Source organism: Heloderma suspectum, chromosome 14 (assembly GCF_057233095.1).
Source record: "Heloderma suspectum isolate Gila_16-S chromosome 14, 16-S_ref, whole genome shotgun sequence".
NCBI lineage: Eukaryota > Metazoa > Chordata > Lepidosauria > Squamata > Helodermatidae > Heloderma > Heloderma suspectum.
The window spans coordinates 2613736-2631498 of record NC_139471.1 but is presented as its reverse complement, the minus strand read 5'-3'; the positions used below and the strand labels follow the sequence as shown (position 1 = coordinate 2631498).

Below are 17763 nucleotides of genomic sequence, written 5' to 3'. Positions count from 1 at the left end.
GATCAAGGTTCAGAACCCCAAATCTGGCCGGCCTGGGTTCCCCAGATGGTTACACCCCCATCCTTTGGTGGTTTCCCCACTTCTACGTTTCTTTTTTCCCCACTGGCAAAGGCTGAAAATGTATTTTTCTCCGCGGCAGTGGGTCTGTGGCTGCACTGTTTGCACCCCTGGTGTTGAGCTCTCTTGAGCACTGCCCAGTTTGATTCACCTGCTGCTCTCTGTTTTGGGCAAGTAGGAGGTTGATCTCCACAATCTTCTCTTGAATCACCTCCTGATAAACCAGGTTCATCTGCAGGCAGGTCTCCGGGGTTTCAGGGAGATTGTCGATTTCACCCTCGTCCACATCGGCAGCTTTCTCCCCACCTGGGTCCACCTCCTGATCCAAGAGGAGAGAGGAGGAGGAGTTAAGCAGATGGCCGGGGAAATGGATGTTATGCAAGGCAGGGACTGCAAACTCCTTTATATAGGTAAATCAACAATGGACTAATTAAGCACGCCAGGGAGTGAAAGATACTTCTCACGTGCCCCCTTCCTCAAATCCCTCTTGAAATTTCTCCTTTCCTGTGAAGCCTCAACCGAAATAACGCCCATGAACGTGCAACTGTGTTGGTTCATCTCCACCGCTTGCTACCCGCTTCTCACTGCGGCTCATGACCTTTGTTTCTCCCTTCCACCTGTTCTCTCCCTGCCACGGCTGAAATTTAGACTGTGAACCTCTTGTCCTGTTTTCACTTGTGTTACTCTCTGAGATGCCACATACACCAGTGGCGTACTATAAATAAATAATACCCTGTCCTCATGGAAGGAATCCAGCCACAGCTTTTTTTAAAAAATCACTCTGCTCTATTTGTGCGGCTGAGACACAATTCACACATCGTATTTCTCTCTCAGGACTGATCCTGTGAGTGGAAAACTTAATGTATGAATCGTCTCTACGCTGGAATCCCACCAGAAGACTTAAAAAAACCCAAATTAATAGAAGAGGCCAAGACACGTTGCAAAAGTGATTCAGAATGAGCAGGGAACTTCCATGGAAGTGGTCAAACTCTTTTCCAGCCATCCCTTTGGGAAGGGCTATGGCTCAGTGGTAGAGCCCTTGCTTTGTGTGCAGAAAGTCCCCGGTTCGATTCCCAGCACCTCCAGGTAGGGCTGGGAAGGAATCCTGCCTAAAACCCTGGAGAGCCCTTGCTGTCAGTCAGTGTCGACAATACTGGGCCACATGGGGCAAGGGTCTGACCCAGTAGAAAGCAGCTTCCGATGTTCTTTTATGACTATGGAGGTGAACTGTTAAACAGAAAGGTGTGTGCGAGTGTTACATGTCACCCAATTCTGTTCCTTCCTAACCTCCATGACAGAAAGACACCGTTTGAATTAGTTACTTGCCATGTCAACACGAGTGTCAGAATTGTCGCCATCATCTTCGAGGTCATCTGATAGGGCAAGAAAATATTAAGACAGGTTATGGAGAAGAAACATTTTGAAAGCTATCAAGGATAGGAGGAAACCTAAGAGTGATGCTATTGCTGTGTAGCAGTTAAGGAAACAAATAGTGAGTGCTTTGGTAGAGAGCTTCGGCTATTGGGCAGTATAGAAATGAAATAAATAAATACATGAATGAATGAATGAATAAATGAATGAGTGGGCAGCACCACTTCAAACCACAGCTCACTGGATGGTTTTAGGAAAACTGCAACATGGGGCTTATAATACCAGTCTGCCTAAAGGGATTGCTGCAAAGATCACTTCTGTATCAGTTGGTCAGTCATTGGTTGAAAACCAAAAGGTCAGCACAAATTCATAAAAGCTGCTGTTGAAACAGTCACATCGATGCCAGCAACACTTAAGGCCTGGGGAGTGGGTCTTTTCCATGATTGCCTCGCTAGAACAAGGGAGGGGAACCATTTTCAGTCCAAGGGCAAAATTCCAGTCTGGTAAGGGTCAAGGAGGCTGCATTTCATCTGCAGGGGCCAGGCAAAGACAGAGTGGGCAAGGGTAAAATGTGATTCTTACTTATTTACTCAGAAGTAAGGGCAAGGCTTCTGCATGTCTACACAGAAGCAAGCAAGACAATCACTCAGGATTTTCAATGATCATCCTAAATACCATGCCTCTGCATGTCTACTCAGGAGTAAGCACAAAGAGCATGTCTACTCAGGAGTAAGCAGGGCAAGCCTCTGCATGGCTACTCAGAAGTCAGCAGAACTTCATCACTCAGCAGCTTCCACCCCAAGCCCCACCCCCTCATCCCAATAGGAAAGAGCTCTTGTCTCCAACTGGCTGCTGAGTGGAGATAAAGAGACTCCTGTACTCCCCAGCTAGCCTCACCCAAATGATCACATTGCTGGAGATAATGGGAGCTGGAGTCCAACACATATGAGCATGAGGTTGGTGTAGAAGCAGGGTGAAAGGTTTGGTAGGGCCATCATAAATCACCACTTACTTTAAAAAAAGAATCGTATGCCTATTATATATTTTCCATGTATTGTCTGCTGCTTCGGACGCCTGTTTTCAGGTAGAAAAAACAAGCTGAAGGGAAGCACACTCTATTACATAGTATATTTATGTTCTCATGACTGCCTGATATTGGGTTGGATCCAGATTTATGCTGTATCAACTTCACTGGCCAGGGAACTATGGCCTGCTGTGTGTGTGTACTTAAATGCAGGGAGGCCTACCTGTCCAGATCAGATGAAACTGTTCAGATTATGGAACCAAGAATTGGTGCCTGAGTTTAATTACTTCCCTCCCCATCATATTTTCCTTATATATTGTGTCTTTTAGAATGTGAGCTTGTGGGGAGGGACTGTCATATCTTTTGTCCTCTGAACAGCGCTCAGAAAATGTCAGGTGCCTCTTAAGCGATTGAAAATATAATAAAACTGCAAATGCGCAAAGCATTTTAAGCACTTGGAGAAGTGTACAATAAATACTTGGTGATGAATGGCTGTGATACTCAAACCCACGAGTCTTTGGATTCATTTATTTGGCTCTTCTGCACCACCAAACTGCAGAAACTCTTGAGTAGGTTACAATACATTTGGAAGCCGAAAGACGGAACAGCTTTAAGAGCAAAAGAAAGGAAAATGCTCAGGCGGTGTTGTACCTTCATTGTCAGAATCTGACTCAAGACTAGAGTCCGATACTTGAACATCGAGGCGCCTCTCTAGCTCTTCAATCTCCTGTCTGATTTTCTCCCGTTCAGCATCTAGATCCATCGTTGACATGTCTACTACCAAGTCAAAATGCAGAGGAAACGATACAAAGAAAAGGTCAGGTTCGTAAAAGATAATGTAAGCATGCCTATCACACAACTATGCATTAAGATACACCAGAAGATAGTTTTCACATACGATCAACCCATCCTCAAAAAAGGGAAGTTAAATACCTACAATATTGTCAGGGACATCTTTGGTTGGATCCAGGATTTGCCTTCCCCAAGAGGAAAGGCCTTCATGAGAGGAAGGGTTCTGCTCGTGGAAGGTCCCTCTGCCCAATTTTTGGGGACCACCCTCCACAGTTCACCCCATTCAGCAGGGGTCTCTTGATTCTCTGTTGAGCATTTCCAGGGAGCTAGAGGGGGTGCCATAGGAAGGAGGGGGTGAGGAAGTCCACTTCCACTAGTACAATTGATCCAGCATGAATTTGGATCTAACCCATTATCAGAGAGCCATGAGAACATAGACAAGGGAGTGTCTGTTATGAGCACCCATTCAGCCTTTTAAAATAAGGGCCCACCAGATTAAGACAAGCCTCAAAAGCTGCCATCTCATTAACCACGGATTTGTGAAAATTGTGGCAAACGAAAGACACAGGCAACCAAAAAACAACAGGACAGCAAGAAATTCTAGAAATATCTTAAATAATTCGGGTGTGGAACCCCCAGGTTCAAAGCCCCAATCTGTCCCAGGAACATAGAAAGCTGCCTCATAGTGGGAGCCGAATTCAGTTCCCTTGAAGGATCTGAGCTTTCTTTGGAGATGGGGGCGGGGGCATAGTTCAGGGGGAGAGGAACACATGCTTTGCACACAGAAGGTCCCAGGCTCCTGTTGAAGGGCTTCTGGTAACAGGGCTGGAAAACAGCCCAGCCTAAGTCTGCAGAGAATTGCTGCCAATCAGAATAGACAGCACTGGCAAGATGGACTGTGTGGATCAGCTGCTTACCATGATAAGGCACTTCATGAGTAAGAAAGGATGAGGCCTTACACAACTAAGTCAGAGACCTCTCAGCCATGTAGCTCCATATTATCTGCACTCACTGGAAGTAGGTTTTCAGGGCTTCAGGTAGGAGTTTTTCCAGCCCTACCTGGGGATGCTGAGGATCAAACCTGGCACTTTCTGCACCGAAATCAGGGCTCTACCACTAAGCTAACAAACATATGAAACTGCCTTATACCGAGTTAAATCCTTGCTCCATCTATCCCAGTATTATCAACACTGACTGGCAGCAGCGGCTCTCCAGGGTTTCAGGCAGGAGCCTTTCCCAGCCCTACCTGGAAATGCTGTCAGGGATCGAACCTGGGGCTTTCTGCATGCAAAAGCTAAGCATGTGCTCTACCTGAGAGCTCCAGCCACTTAGATGGAGGCACCCTGCATACCGCAGCACACCAAGTATTGAGGAGAGCACTGCTTTTCCATCCTGCTTGCTACATCCATAGAAGTTCCTTAGACTGTAAGCTCGAGGACCAGGAGAGCCTTAGAGCACGATCTCATACGTGTCTACTCAGAAGTCCCATTGAATTCAATAGGGATTACTCCCAGGTAAATGGGTATAGGATTACAGCCTTATTGACTGACTGTCATAAGCCGCTCCAGGAGCCTGTGGGGGGTGAGAGGTGGAGGAGTTTAAAATGCTTCAAATAAACAAATAAATAAAATTAAATAAGTGCCTGGCAGGCTGCAGTCAGAGATGTTAGCCTTCTCAAGCCTGGTGCCCTCCAGGGGTGCTGGACTACAACTCCCAGCATCCCCATCCAGCATGGGCAGTGGTCAGATGATGGGAGTTGTAGTCAGAAACGTCTGCACAATGCCAGAGTGGAGCAGAAGAGACTTTCCTCAACCTAACACCCTCCCAATGTGTTGGACTACAACTCCCAGCATGCTGGGTGGGGATGCTGGGCGATTTAGAGCAGCACACCCAGAAGGCCATGGGCTGTAGATGATGGGAGTTGCAAGCCAACAAACCTCGAGGGCCCTAGAGTGGGATGATGGGAATTGTAGTCCAGCACATCTGGAGGGCCCCAGGTGTACCCCTCCCCTCTTCCAAGCCCCCCTCCCCAATCTGCTGTCTGGTCGCCCAGAGAGGCCTCTAACTCGCCACAGCGCAGCCTCCTCAGGTGAAGGGCTTCCATGCCTACCTAGCAGCCGCCGGGACGCAGGGAGCGTGCGGGTGCACCGCCCGGAAGTGACGTCACGCCGCCGGCCCGGCGCTGTACGGAATCCAAACTGCCCTCCTTCCTTCCTTCCGTCCGTCCCCGCTGCCTAGCAACGCCTGGGGCACGGCCACGCCCCTCTCCCACTTCCCGGCTCAACCACCGGCAAAGCTTCCTTTGGGCCCCGCCCCCGACCAACGCGCTCTCCGCAACGCCCGCCCACGTGCGCGGCGCTGCCCAAGGGCGGCGCAGCCCGCTGAGGAAACCGGAGGAGGGTGGCGGGGGCGACGGAGGGCGAGGCCGCGAACTCTTTTCCCCCGGCACCCCGCCCCTCACGTAGCACGTGATGCGCCGCACAAGCCGCTCCCGCCCGCAACCAGGGCGGGATACGGCTGTGAGGCAAGGGGCGGTCTCCAAGTCCCTGCAGCCAATCAACGGCGGGCAGGCGGGATGTCGCTCCGTGATAGGCAGGGAAGCGGAGCGCCGGGATCCCTCCTCAGCCGCCGAGGGAAGCTGGGCCTGGCGCGCACGCGCCAGCCTGGCCCTCCTCGCAGGGTCGTCGCGAGCACGGCCGCCTACGTTTGGATTGAGAAAGTCGGCGTGAAATACTTTTAAATAGCGAGGATAGCATGTGGAGAACCATGTACACCGCCCTAAGCCGGGTGGAGGCCGGGCAGCCAAATATATATGCACACGTACATGCTAATAAATGCGCGTAATGTGATAATACGTACCCCTATGCATTAACGCCAAGTTTCAACTGAGGCGTTTTGAAATACTAAATTTCACCGCCTTCGCTACCCTTCATAACCAGATGAACTAAGACGAGAGCGCCAGCCTGGTGCAGCGGCCAGACTGCCGGACGGGGGGCCGGGGGACCCGGGCTCCGGTCCCCACGCGGCCGCCGGAGCTCGCTGCGTGACTTCGGGCCAGTCGCAGACTCTCGGCCCACCCTACCTCATGGGGTTGTTGTTGCGAGGACGAAATGGGGAGGAGGATTATGTAGGCCGCCTTGGGTTCCTTGCGAGACGGAAAAAGGCGGGATAAAAATGCACTAAAAAAATAATAATACAAAAATATGAACTGAGGGCTTTGGGTTTGTCTTAAATTTAAAGTATGACATTTAATTACGAAAGCACAGGGCAGTGTACAAAATTCATTAAAATAAAATACGGAAACAAAAACGAATAAAACATGGACACTGGATGAGGTAATGGCTCATCAGTTAACGGCTTCCCCGTTCAGATTAAGTTTTCAGCCCATTCTATCTCATCGTCAGTATAGAATCCCTGGAAGCAGCTTTTCATTAAGGCAGATGCTCAAGCAAAACCATCAGGCCAGGATGACCACGGAGGCCCAGGTTCCAATCCTGCCACAAAGCTCACGGGGCAACAGCGGGCTAGCCCTTCTCTGTCTATTTCTCTCTCAGCCTAACCTACCTCACAGGGTTGTTGTGAGCATAAAAGGGGTGTGTGTGTGGTGGGGGGAGAGAATGTTGTAAGCAAAGGAAAGGCACAATACAAATGTAATTGATGCACAAGTCAGACCAGCTTGCAGGAGCTCTGTGCATGCGCCTGCTCCAGGCCCCTTGCAGCTTAGCAAGGAGGATTTGGAATGGAGGATTTGGAATTTAACATTTCAGATATTCTTAGGGAACTAACAGGCAGCTGCTGTCTGTCTCTCCAGACGCAGCTTTCACACACAGTACCTTGATATGAACTGGGATGTGCTTTCAGTTCAGCAGGCAGCGCACATAAGCTAGTGATACTTATGTAAAATAAAGTCATCCTGGTGTGTATTTCTTTTGAAGCAAACGTGTGTCTTTTTTTGAAAAAGCAGTAGAGCGCAAACAGCTGTAAGATGTGCCACTCGCTTCGGCTGCAATTCTCTAAAACCTTTACCTGGAGGTAAACTCCATTAAACTCAATGAGACTTGCTTCTGCGTAGAAATACATAGGACTGCACTGTTAGGTACCTATTTTCACTAGCAGCTACTGAAAGGTAGGAAAGGATTTCATACATGAAGCAAACCAAACAGAGGAGTATGGCATACTTGCAAGTCCATTTTGATTTAAAAGTAATACCATTACAAAACCTGGAGGAATTCAGAAGCTTTAGAACAATGAATTCAGGAAAGCATTTGTTAAATCTTTAATATGTTGCTATACAAAAGCTGATAAAAGGCCTCGATTGCCACTGCCTTACTCCACACGGCAGTAAACTCAAAACACATTTTCCACGGAGAAGGTAGATTCAGACACATAGCATGCTTTAGGTCCCATGATAAATGAAAAATCAGGCGTCTACTAGAAAGTTTAAACCAGAATCTTATGCCAGGGGTTGGCGACATGTGGCCCGCAGGCAGTGTGCATACCACCCGGCCGATGTTATGCCCCCCCGCCGAATCTGCCACTGCAGGAACCCCCACCCCTGCAATTTTGCTACAGTTTTACATATTTGGAAGGAGAATGGTGCTCCTGGAAACCTCCTGGGAGTCCGATTCTGCGTGTACATGGCAGCAAACGCAGAGGTGGGAAGGCATCTGGCCCCAGGTGGGTTCCAGGAGGGGGCAAGGCAGCCCCTGACCCCAAGATGTTGTCCAGCCCTGACATCTGCAGCTGACCAGCCAGTCCTAGTGAAGTGAGAAAAGACGCGACCACCTCTGCATTGTCCAAAATGCTGCATCAAGACATAGTATCCTAGTGTTGCAGACTCTGATGCAGTCAGGGAAAGTTAAAGGGCAATAGCAAAATGTCTTTTAAATCCTGATTTCCACAGGTCCCCAGAGTCTGTGTAGTGGTTTTCATCGGGAATCTTGTGGCAGCACGGAGATTTTGTCTATGGACTTCAGAAGTTCGGCCACCAGCTGCAGGTCTTCTGCGCCAGAAACCAGCTGCCTGGAACGAAAGCAGGGGCCGGATGAGGTAACAGGGTGCATGTGCAAAGGGCACTCAAGTTAATTTCTTCAGTAAGGTTCAGTAGCAGGGTTCTGAACCTCTTTCAGTCCATGCGTCAACTTCCATTTGAGGGCCGGATTTTGGTTCTGCACCCCTGTACCACAACCACGGCTCACATCATCGGAAGCCGGTAAGAGTTACAGGCTATACCGCCACACGGCATTTTCATCTACCAGTGACAGATTAAAACAAACACCTTACTTGATTGACGATCTTGACTTTGTGATGACAGCAAGAAGGTTGTGCAAGGCCACATCTGCATTTTGTTTCATTGCAGCCAGGTTTGCCACATGGCCCGCCCGCAAGGCCTCATTTTCCAGCTTGTAGTTCTCCATCTGAACCTTTAGGGAAGTGGAGAGAGGTCTGTTATGGCAGTGTCTCCCCCAGTGAAAGAGACACATGGAGGGGCAAACACAACGGACCCTTTGGATCCCAGAAAGCAGTATTAGTTTAGAACAGCCTGGTTCCAACCTGGTGCCCTCCAGATTTTTATTTATTTAATTATTGCAGCTATATCCCCCTTTTTCCCCCTTTTAAGCAGCCCAAGGCAGCTTACATGGCTCTCCTCCTCTCCATTTTATCCACACAACAACCCTGCAAGGCAGGTTAGGCCAAGAGTCAGTGACTAGCCTAGTTACCCAGTGAGCTTGATAGCAGCATTGGGACTGGATCCCAGCTCTCCCAGCTCCCAGTCCAACACTCGATAACAACTACACCACACTGGCCATTGGCCATGCTGGCTGGGAATAATGGGAGTTGCAGTCCAACACATCTGCAGGGCACACGGTTAGGCAAGCCTGCTATAAATACTGCAGCGTGGGTGTGTGACGTTGTACAAGAGAGAAATATGACTAGCCATCAGTAGTTTTTACACCCAGCCTACACACACTGAACTATGGGCGAGTTTGCTGGAAAGCTTCAGCAGTGTGTAAAAACCCACCTAGAAGTGTGTAAACACAGTGGGTAATAATCCATCTATAAGTTGGTCTCCTGAGCTACAGAAATTTGTGTGATGAAGCCTTGAGAGCTGCAACTGACACCCTCAACCCCGCCCCAATTCTTAGCAGGGGCTCAGAAACTGTTTCAGAGCAGCGAGTGTGAGTGTTTGAAGGCCCAGGACAAAGGGGCACCAGCTTGTACCTGAAGGAGCGCGTTTTCCTGCTTCAGCTTCACGGCACTACTTTCCGCTTTCATGGCTCGTTTCTGGAATCAAAAGCAGCACAAAAACAGTTTATTCTGCAGACATGAGGACTGGACAAAGTGAAACAGATGTTTTACTACGTCACTGTATTTTATAGTTTCACGGTTGGTTTTGTGACCTACCCAGGGAGCTTTGGCTATTGGGCAGCATAGAAATGTAATCAACCAATAAATGTAACTGATCGATTACATTCATATCCTGCCTTCTCTCCTCTTGCAGGGAACTCAAGGTGGGTTAAATGGTCCTCCTCATCTCCGCTTCATCTTCACAAACCCTGTGAGGCAGGTCAGGCTCAGAATCAGCCATTAGCCCAAAGTCGCCCAGCAAGTGTCACGGCCGAGTGGGGACTTGAATCCGGGTTTCCCCAGTCCAGCATTCTTAACCACTACACCACAATGGCTCTCTGTGCCACTCTTATAGTGAAGATTGCTGGATTGATGTGGGAAGAGACCAAGGTGCAAGAAAGACAGGCCACAAGCGGGAGCAATTTGTCTCATTTCACACTCAACCTGCAAACTCTATAGTTAATATGCCATATTTTGCACCTGACGTTGCATGACGCATAAATCTCGTCAAGACAATGAACGACGATTCCTAATCAAAACAGAACAGGTTTTTTTATATAATTAATACATTTTAGATGCTTCTAGACATAGGGCTCGTAGTGCTAGCAATCGGAAGACCTTATGCCACTGTTCCATCTTTTTCTCCTTAACGGATGTTCTGCGTTAAAGGAAAACATGGAAGGGGCAGTAAGAAAACACGGGAGGGTCACACATGGAAGACGACATCTGGACACCCCTGTAAACTTCTGTGAATAAGGCAGGGTGATAGCACCATAAAAGGCTCATCTGGAAGCACCCAGTTAATGCAGCCTTCCCCAACAGGGTGCCCGCCAGACTTCCTGGACAACAGCTCCCAGCATTCCCCCAGCCAGCACCTTAGGAGGCATTTCAATCTTGCAGAATGTGGGGGAAAAAACTATGCAAAAGCCAGAAAACCACCCAACTATCGGCAGTCAGGAGAAAGGGACCATAGTCTTCTGAAGAACCCTAGAGGGCTGGATCAGGACTTCAGGTGGGCTGGATTTGGCCCATAGGCTTGAGGTTCAATGTCCCTGGTTTAAATTACAATCTTGGCTTCTCTACTGGTTTCAAAGCTACTGTGAAAGCCCATGGATGGGGTAGATGGCACGGTGATGAAATATATTCAACGGCACGTTGCAAGATCCCATGGACCAGAGATGCGTCTGAGTGGGGTAAGGTGCGGGGAGATAGGCTTCTTTCTCAGGGCTACATAGGAGCCTTGAGTAATGGAGAATTCATCATCTGGAAAGCCGTGTATTATTCAGGAGAGGGGGCCTAGGAAAGAAGAGAACCTAAGAGCAGCTCCTGTTACACAGCCATCCAGAGCAGAACTTGATTCCAAAGGCACGTCAGACACACCGTCATTAACTGGAGATTCTCTTCCACCTGCTGAACCATGGCCTCCAAATCACAGGCCTCTTTTTCTTCCTTCCGTTTGCTCTCTTCTAGTGTTCTTTCCAGCTGTTTCACTCTAGTTTGAGAGAGAGGAGTAAGTGTTTGCCTTGTTGTTTCTGCTCAGCAATCCTACTTGTTTCAGACACTACAACAAGGGTGAAACCTCTTTCACCCCAACCGCTGAATTCTATTTCGGATAAGCTCTCGGGGGCCGGATCCCACTGGTACGCAGGGCCAAAGGCAAAAGGAGCAAAAAACCAAAACTACCCCAAATATCAGTGTATTTTAGCTTCAAGCTCTTCCTGCCAGTAATGAAGCCTTAGGAGGGGAGGCATTTCAACCTTTTAGAATGGGGCGGGGGGGACTGCACAAAAGTCTGGAATCCAACAGACCATTGGGGAAATGGTGTGGCGACATAAAGGGACAACAGACAGGCCGGATTTGACCCCTGAACTAAAAGAATACGCCTGCGACATGGGGAGTATGTCCATGAAGTGCTCTGAGCACTAGAGAGTGCTATAAAAAGTTAGGAACATCAGACAATCCTGTATACCAAGTCACACCCTGGGTCCATCTAGACCAGTATTGGTGACGCTGACTGGCAGCAGCGGCTCTCCAGGGTTTCAGAAAAGGGCCTTCCTTTCCCAGCCCAACTCAAGGCGCTGGGGTTTGAACCTGGGACCGTCTGCATGCAAGGCAGGGGCTCTACCACTGACCCACAGCTGCAACCCGATTAAAGAAGTTTTAAGTTGATCCATCATATGAGTTGAAGTTGATTTATCTAGCAATTGCATTTGCAAAGATTTACACGTATATAACCATATTTCCAAAGCAAGAAGCATACTTCCTTTGTTTTAAGATGGCGCTTGCCTTCTGTGTGTTTTTTTAATAAGCACTTGTATTAAAATACAAATATTTTAAATAAAAATGCATTAAAAAAAACTAGCTGCCCAATTCATTGGGAGCACCTTTTCAGTTGACTAAAGGAGCTTTAATCAATCAATCCAAATGATTAATTGATTCAGGGCACAATCCTATGGCTGCTAGACAGCGTCTATATGGACATAGGATTTTTTGGTTTATAGGAACCAGGCTTGGAGCCGGTGCTTTGAACTCGGTACCCACAAATCCAACTCCCCATCCCCTCCCCCTTGTAGGCAGCGCAGTTCGTCCCTGGCTCTGCACTCGGAAGAGCAGCACAGAGCGGCTGAAAGGGGCATTCCTGGGGGTGGGGAAGGGACCGCGGAAGAACCAGTACAACACTTCCTATGTGCCATCCGGCCTCCCCCCTCCCTGCTTTGAAGTGCTCTGGCTACATAGCTGAAATTGGCTGTCTAGCCACAAATGCAGGGCAGCCAGAGTGCAGAGGAGAAGATCCCCTCCGCGCTCTGCACATCCTGCATTGGATAGTCAGTCACCTCCGAGTTTGGAGGCATCCGACTATCCCCGTAGGATTGCGCCCTAACTGTTGCAGCTGTAAGAATGCTAAAGTGTTTTTTATTATTACACTGCTTATTTTATTTATTGTATTTATATCTTGCACCTCATCAGAAAACACCGAAGGCAGCTTCCCTGGGGGCAAATTTTGCTGGAAACGCAGCTTACACACCTTTCCGCTCGAGTTTCAGAAACTGCTTGAATGTGGCTGATGGTACTCCTTAACTTGGAATTTTCTTGTTTGAGCTAAAAAAGAGAAAAAAAGGACCTCATTCAACTGACGTTTGCCTCGTATCAGTAACAAGATCATTTACAAGAACGTATTAAGGCAGTGTATGGTTGGTATCAAGGAAAATCGAAGGATCCATTTTTGGGAGGTCAAGAAAACCCACGTGCAGCATCCAGAGGTGCAGAAACCAAGCAAATGGGACTATATTTGCTTCCTCAGCAAAGTTTCTTCTGCTTCCAAGATTCAGACGCTGAAAGAATTTGGAATTACTGGGAGAAAGTATCCAGAGATGATTGTGGTCAGAGCCAGGCCAAATTCGATTTCAGAGCAGCTCTCAGGGGCTGCATTCCACTAGAGGGCAGGGCAAGTCAAAGGGGGCAAGGCCAAAATACCAAAAACACCAGCAGATTTTAGCTTCAGGCTCTTACTGACAGCAATTAAGTCTTTGGAGAGGCATTTCAGCCTTTTAGAATGGGGGTGGGGACTGTAGAAAAGCTGAAAAACCACCAAATGGTCAGGGGAAAGGGCGTGGCTTTCTGGGGAACGCAGGGGGGCATGATTTGTTCTAGTTCAGCCATCCACAAACTGGGGCCCTCCAGAAGTGTTGGACTGCAACTTCCAGCATGCCCCAGCCAGCCATGCCGGCTACGACATGCTGGGAGTTGTAGTCCAACACTTCTGGAGGGCCCTAGGTTCTTCCTCTCCTGCTGCAAATTGCCAGTGAGGATTTTAGCCTCCCAGCTTGCTTGGGGAGAAGACTTGCTCTGTTTAGCACGGATCTCTAGGAGGAAGGGAGGAGCATTAGGAACAGATCCCGTGCATAAGAGAGCTTCCTAGCCCCTCACTTCTTCATAACTCAGCTCCAGAGGCGGGGAAAGGCCATCTCCCGCAGCTGCTCCATCACGAGGTGAGCTCTGGTCGCCTTTCCCAAGAATCCCGCGCAGCAGACAGTCATTCCCTCCCTGCTGCCATGGAGAAAATGGCTGGAGATCAGACACATCTGACGGGTCGCAGTAAAAAGAGTCATAGGTGCTGCTGGGAAAGGTGCTGGGGACCCTGGCGGAGTGGGCTTCTTCGATGGCTGAGGGTTGGTATGTGCTGCTCCAGTCGTCATCGTCATCATCCAGCAAGGAGTTTGTCACAGTCGGGTCTGGGAAAAACGGCTCTCGGAGGTCCAAGCTCAATCCCAACGACTGAGGAGATAAGGAGCTGTCATCTAGCAGGGAGAACCCAGAGGATTCCTAAAATGACAAAAAATGGGAGTGGGAAGCAGGGCCATTCCAGCAGCCCTCCGAAAGACTACTTCCTGGGGGTTTTCCCTCTGCCCTCCTCATTCCTTTTTCCTTGTGCGTCTTGCCTTTTCTGATTGTAAACTGGAGGGCTTGTTTTACTGATGGCATGCAAGATGCCCTGGGAGCTTCTTTCACTGAGGAGTGGGACTGAGAGCTCGGCTACGGGGCGGTATGGGAATGTAATAAATAAACAGATAGATAGATATCAGATAGACATAAACAGATAGATAGATGACCCTAACATTTGATCAGCCACCACACTGACTCTGTCCACAGCAGAGAATCAACCCCGTGTCCATTCCAAGTGACAGTAAGTTGCATTCTGCGCAGTTTAGTTGCCAAGATACTGATAAGAGTCGGCTTAATTTAAGTCTCAGTTACCTACTCAGTGCCCTGGAAAGCCACCCCAGTCAGGTAACCGTTCCATCTTTGCATCAGCTCAAGAAAGCTCAGGACTTTTCCAGATAATAGCGTCATGCTCAATAAAAAGCCACAACTGTTCCCCCCTTCTAGTTTTTTTCCCCCCTCTTCCCTCCCCATCTCTTTTTCCTTTAGTGTCGTGTCTTGTTAGATTGCAAGCCGGCAGACAAGAAAGACTGCCTTGGTTTTACTGATTATACGTAAGTCGCTCTGTGAGCTTTCTTGGCTGAGGAGCGGGATTTTAAAAATACTTTAAGGGCATGATCCTATGCATGTTTAGACAGAGAAAAGGCCTACAACCCCCCGCATTCCCCAGCCAGCCTTGCTGAGAGTTGTGGGCCTTTTCTCTGTCTAAACATGCATAGGATTGCACCCTAAATTTATTTATGACATGTCTGTACTGCCCAATAGCCAAAGCTCTCTGGGCAGTTAGTTCATAATAAATAAATAAATGGTTGCAGGGGGCATCCAGCTATTTTCCCACAAAAGGTGGCATTCCTGTTCTAGATAACTGCATTTTCTCAGCACTTTTTCAATTGGTGAGAAAATGCAGTACCAGACATTCTGTCTTGCTCCCACTGCCACAACATAAACCGCTTGTAACCTCAGAGGACACATAAACCTCTGGAGAAAGTAAACAGGTCAAACGTAATAGCAAGAATTCCACAGACACCCACATCTCTTCAACCAAGAAAGAAAGAATGCTGCTGCTCCTAATCGTGACAGCCTACGGCAATTCTTTTAATTAGGTGGCTGTTTTAATCCTTGGATTTTATCATTGCGAGCCGCCTTGTGTGCCATTTGAGGGGTGGAAAGGTGGGAGAGAAATCAAATCAATAAAGAAGTACTGCAGGTTGGATCCAGGATATTTCTGGGGATCCCCCCTCCCTCCCACTTCCTACTGGAGGAGTCTTTGGGCGTGAGGGGCACATGATGTCACCCCGCAGACTCTGGATGCCCACCCGCCCCATGATCTTACCTTGGGGCTGGCGCTGCTGCCTGGCCTCAGTTCCAGGGGCACCTCGCAGCCACCCTTGGTGCCTGGTACGATGGCAGCTGTGGTGGTCTGGTTCTTGCTCCGCACAAACTCCTTGAAGGAAAAGGGATTGGCCTCCTCCGTGGGGCAGCTGGGAGGTCCAGCTGGGGTGAGAAGCAAGGGGGGGGGGATGCAGAATTAGAAGCAAGGGGAGGGCGGGCAGCCCCAGAGTCCATCCGGCGGGACACTCAGAGCTTCCCTCGTCCGCACACTGCAGCAATCTATCCTGGTCGGCAGCCACTTCTCTCGCTCCCTTGGGGGAGGAGGAGGCGCGCTGCAGGGGCCCGTGTCCTTTGGGTTGTTTTAGTTAAAACAAAGCCTGCTCTCACTCGCTCCACTGTAGCTCAGATGTACTTGCCTCGCCAAAACAACCCCCACCCCATCCCATCCCAAGAAGGCGCACCGCGCATGCAGAAAAGCGCTGTGCCATCTGGCTCATTTTAAAGTAAACAAGGAGAGGGCTCCCTTTGCACTCTAAACATGCTCAGAAGGAGCTCCCTCCATGTTCTTTTTCACTGACCCTCCAGCCTGGAAGCCCCTCTTCGTCTCCCTTTGCACTCTACACATGCTTAGAAGCACTTAAATGCGTATGCAACACAACACAACAATGTAAAGTAATAAATAATTAAACTACATTACAGCAAAGCCAGCAGCGCTTCCGCTGCCAGTAAAAATGGGTGATGACGATATATACAACATTATATTGTACAGAAACGTTAACTGTATAACTTATTTATATATTTACATTTATTTAATTACGTTTAGTATAAACGTGTGACTAACAATAATAATAATAAGTAAATTAGTAAATAATAGCACTAATATTTTCACCATTTCGGTTTTTTTTTGTTGTAAGCCCCCCTCCAGGTAAGAATGCGCTCTGCACGTGCTCAGAGGGCGTGCTGAAGGCAAGAAATGCGCTCTGCACATGCTCGGAGGCTGCGGCAAAGGCGAGAATTGCGCTCTGCGCGTGCTCAGAGGCCGCGCCAGGCACTTCCCCTTACCGGCGGGCGCCCCCCAGGGCCGCTCGAGGCCTCCGCGCAGGGCGGCCGCGCCCGTGGGTCGGCAGCCGCGTCCGGCCATGGGGCGGGCAGGCGAGCGGCCGGCCGGTCTCTCGCTCGCCGGGTCCCTCGCGGCCGCGGGGCGTGGCTCGGGCCAGAGGGCCCCGCCTGCGCGGCGTCGCAGACGGCCCCGCCAATCAGCGCCCCGCCCCGCGTCGGAGACGGCCCCGCCAATCAGCGCCGCGCCGCGCCGCGCCGCGCGCCGCCCGGAGAGCTAGAAAAGGGAAGAGGAGCGCGGCAGCCCAGCTTCCGGCGCTGCAGCGCGCGGCCCCGCTTCAAGTGGAGCCCCGTCAGCGCAGCCCCCCCTCGCCTGGGCCCTGAACGCCTGGCCCCACGACGCCCAGCGCCCCCGCGGGCAGGCCCGCTTCTCAGCGGAGCGTCCCCAAGGCCATGTATCGCAGGCCCGTCATCGGGCCGGCTTTAAAACCGCCCGAACTGCGCAAGCTTCCAGGATCTCCAGATCTCTTCCTCAGGCGCGGTGTTGCGAAGAGCAGCGCGGCGGCGAGCGGGAGCGGGGCGTTGGAGCCAGGACGTCCGCGTATCCGTTCTTTCATCGGATCCCCGTACCGCCCAGCAGCCCGCGCGCTCTGCCCGGCCGGGTCGCGCGGGCGGCGGCGGCTCTGCGGCTTCCCAGAGGGCTCTGCCGGCTGGTGCCTCAGTGGGGGAAAGGGGCTTGCGAGCGCTGATGCTCCGCTCTGGAAACACAGCATCCACCCGGCGACCCAGACCTGTTTCCTCCGATTCCGCCCCGCCAACCTGCTCTTTGTAACGCCTGACGAAGAGATCTGGAGATCTCGAAAGCTTGCACATTTTTTTATTAGCCGGTGTAATAAAGGTATTGCGCTAGGTGGACTTTTTCCTACGGCAGAAAACACGGCGGCCTTGGTTCTCCGCACGTCCAGCGGAGCAGGTGGAAAGAAACGGAGCCGGGTCCTCGGGGGGCGGAGGAGGACGCGCCCCTCCTCTGCCCCGGGCGGTGTCCCACCGGGGCCGGAAGTGTCGGGCGGAGACCTCCCCCTTACCTCTTCCCTCACACGCGCTCCTGCTGCTGCGCCTGCGCCCCGCCCACAGACCCCGCCACGGCCCACCCGCTTTCCTGCGGGCAGCATTCCAATGGGATCCGGAAATGTGCGGCGACGCCGACGCCTTCTCTCTCTTCACTCACAGCCTCCTGTTTTCCTCGGCTCGCGAAACCGGCCGCCAGCCAATCCCCGGCGCCCTCCCGGCCAGCCAATCACAACGCGCGCCCGGCGCGTGGCCGGCGCGGCCGCCCGGCGGCC

The 17763-nt window shown here is 50.5% G+C and overlaps 2 protein-coding genes across 9 annotated transcripts in view; both read right to left on the bottom strand.

The window, feature by feature from the left end:
* The window catches only part of SNAPC4 (small nuclear RNA activating complex polypeptide 4), a 31173-nt gene extending 25480 nt beyond the window's left edge, over nt 1-5693 (bottom strand). Inside the window, exons 1-5 of one of the 7 annotated variants that reach the window (XM_084821161.1) lie at nt 5355-5693; nt 4556-4816; nt 3104-3229; nt 1384-1430; nt 209-376 (exon numbers count right to left, since the gene is read on the bottom strand). In XM_084821161.1, the coding sequence (XP_084677287.1) occupies nt 209-376; nt 1384-1430; nt 3104-3224 (336 nt within the window). In that variant the 5' untranslated portion in view covers nt 3225-3229; nt 4556-4816; nt 5355-5693. The other 6 variants (XM_084821163.1, XM_084821166.1, XM_084821165.1 and 3 more) reach the window with 6 other exon arrangements.
* A 781-nt stretch (nt 5694-6474) lies between these two features.
* ENTR1 (endosome associated trafficking regulator 1) lies at nt 6475-16554 on the bottom strand. Of its 2 annotated transcripts, none has more exons than XM_084820667.1 (8): nt 16427-16554; nt 15366-15526; nt 13520-13915; nt 12618-12691; nt 10973-11084; nt 9467-9529; nt 8528-8667; nt 6475-8266 (listed from the first exon to the last, which is right to left on the bottom strand). In XM_084820667.1, exons 1-8 carry the CDS (start codon nt 16503-16505, stop codon nt 8173-8175), a joined length of 1119 nt encoding a protein of 372 aa, XP_084676793.1. In that variant the 5' UTR covers nt 16506-16554; the 3' UTR covers nt 6475-8172. The 2 variants fall into 2 exon arrangements, with proteins under 2 accessions (XP_084676793.1, XP_084676792.1); XM_084820666.1 differs by having other exon boundaries at nt 7499-8266; nt 12552-12691.
* Nucleotides 16555-17763: the final 1209 nt, after the last annotated feature.

Excerpts from the sequence above, each read along its gene's own strand:
- ENTR1 (XM_084820666.1), bottom strand. The coding sequence starts at position 16,505 with ATGGCCGGACGCGGCTGCCGACCCACGGGCGCGGCCGCCCTGCGCGGA. Across the intron at positions 8,668-9,466 it reads AGGAAAACGCGCTCCTTCAG|GTTCAGATGGAGAACTACAA; the intron begins GTACAAGCTGGT and ends ACTTCCCTAAAG. Across the intron at positions 8,267-8,527 it reads AAGTCAAGATCGTCAATCAA|GCAGCTGGTTTCTGGCGCAG; the intron begins GTAAGGTGTTTG and ends CTTTCGTTCCAG.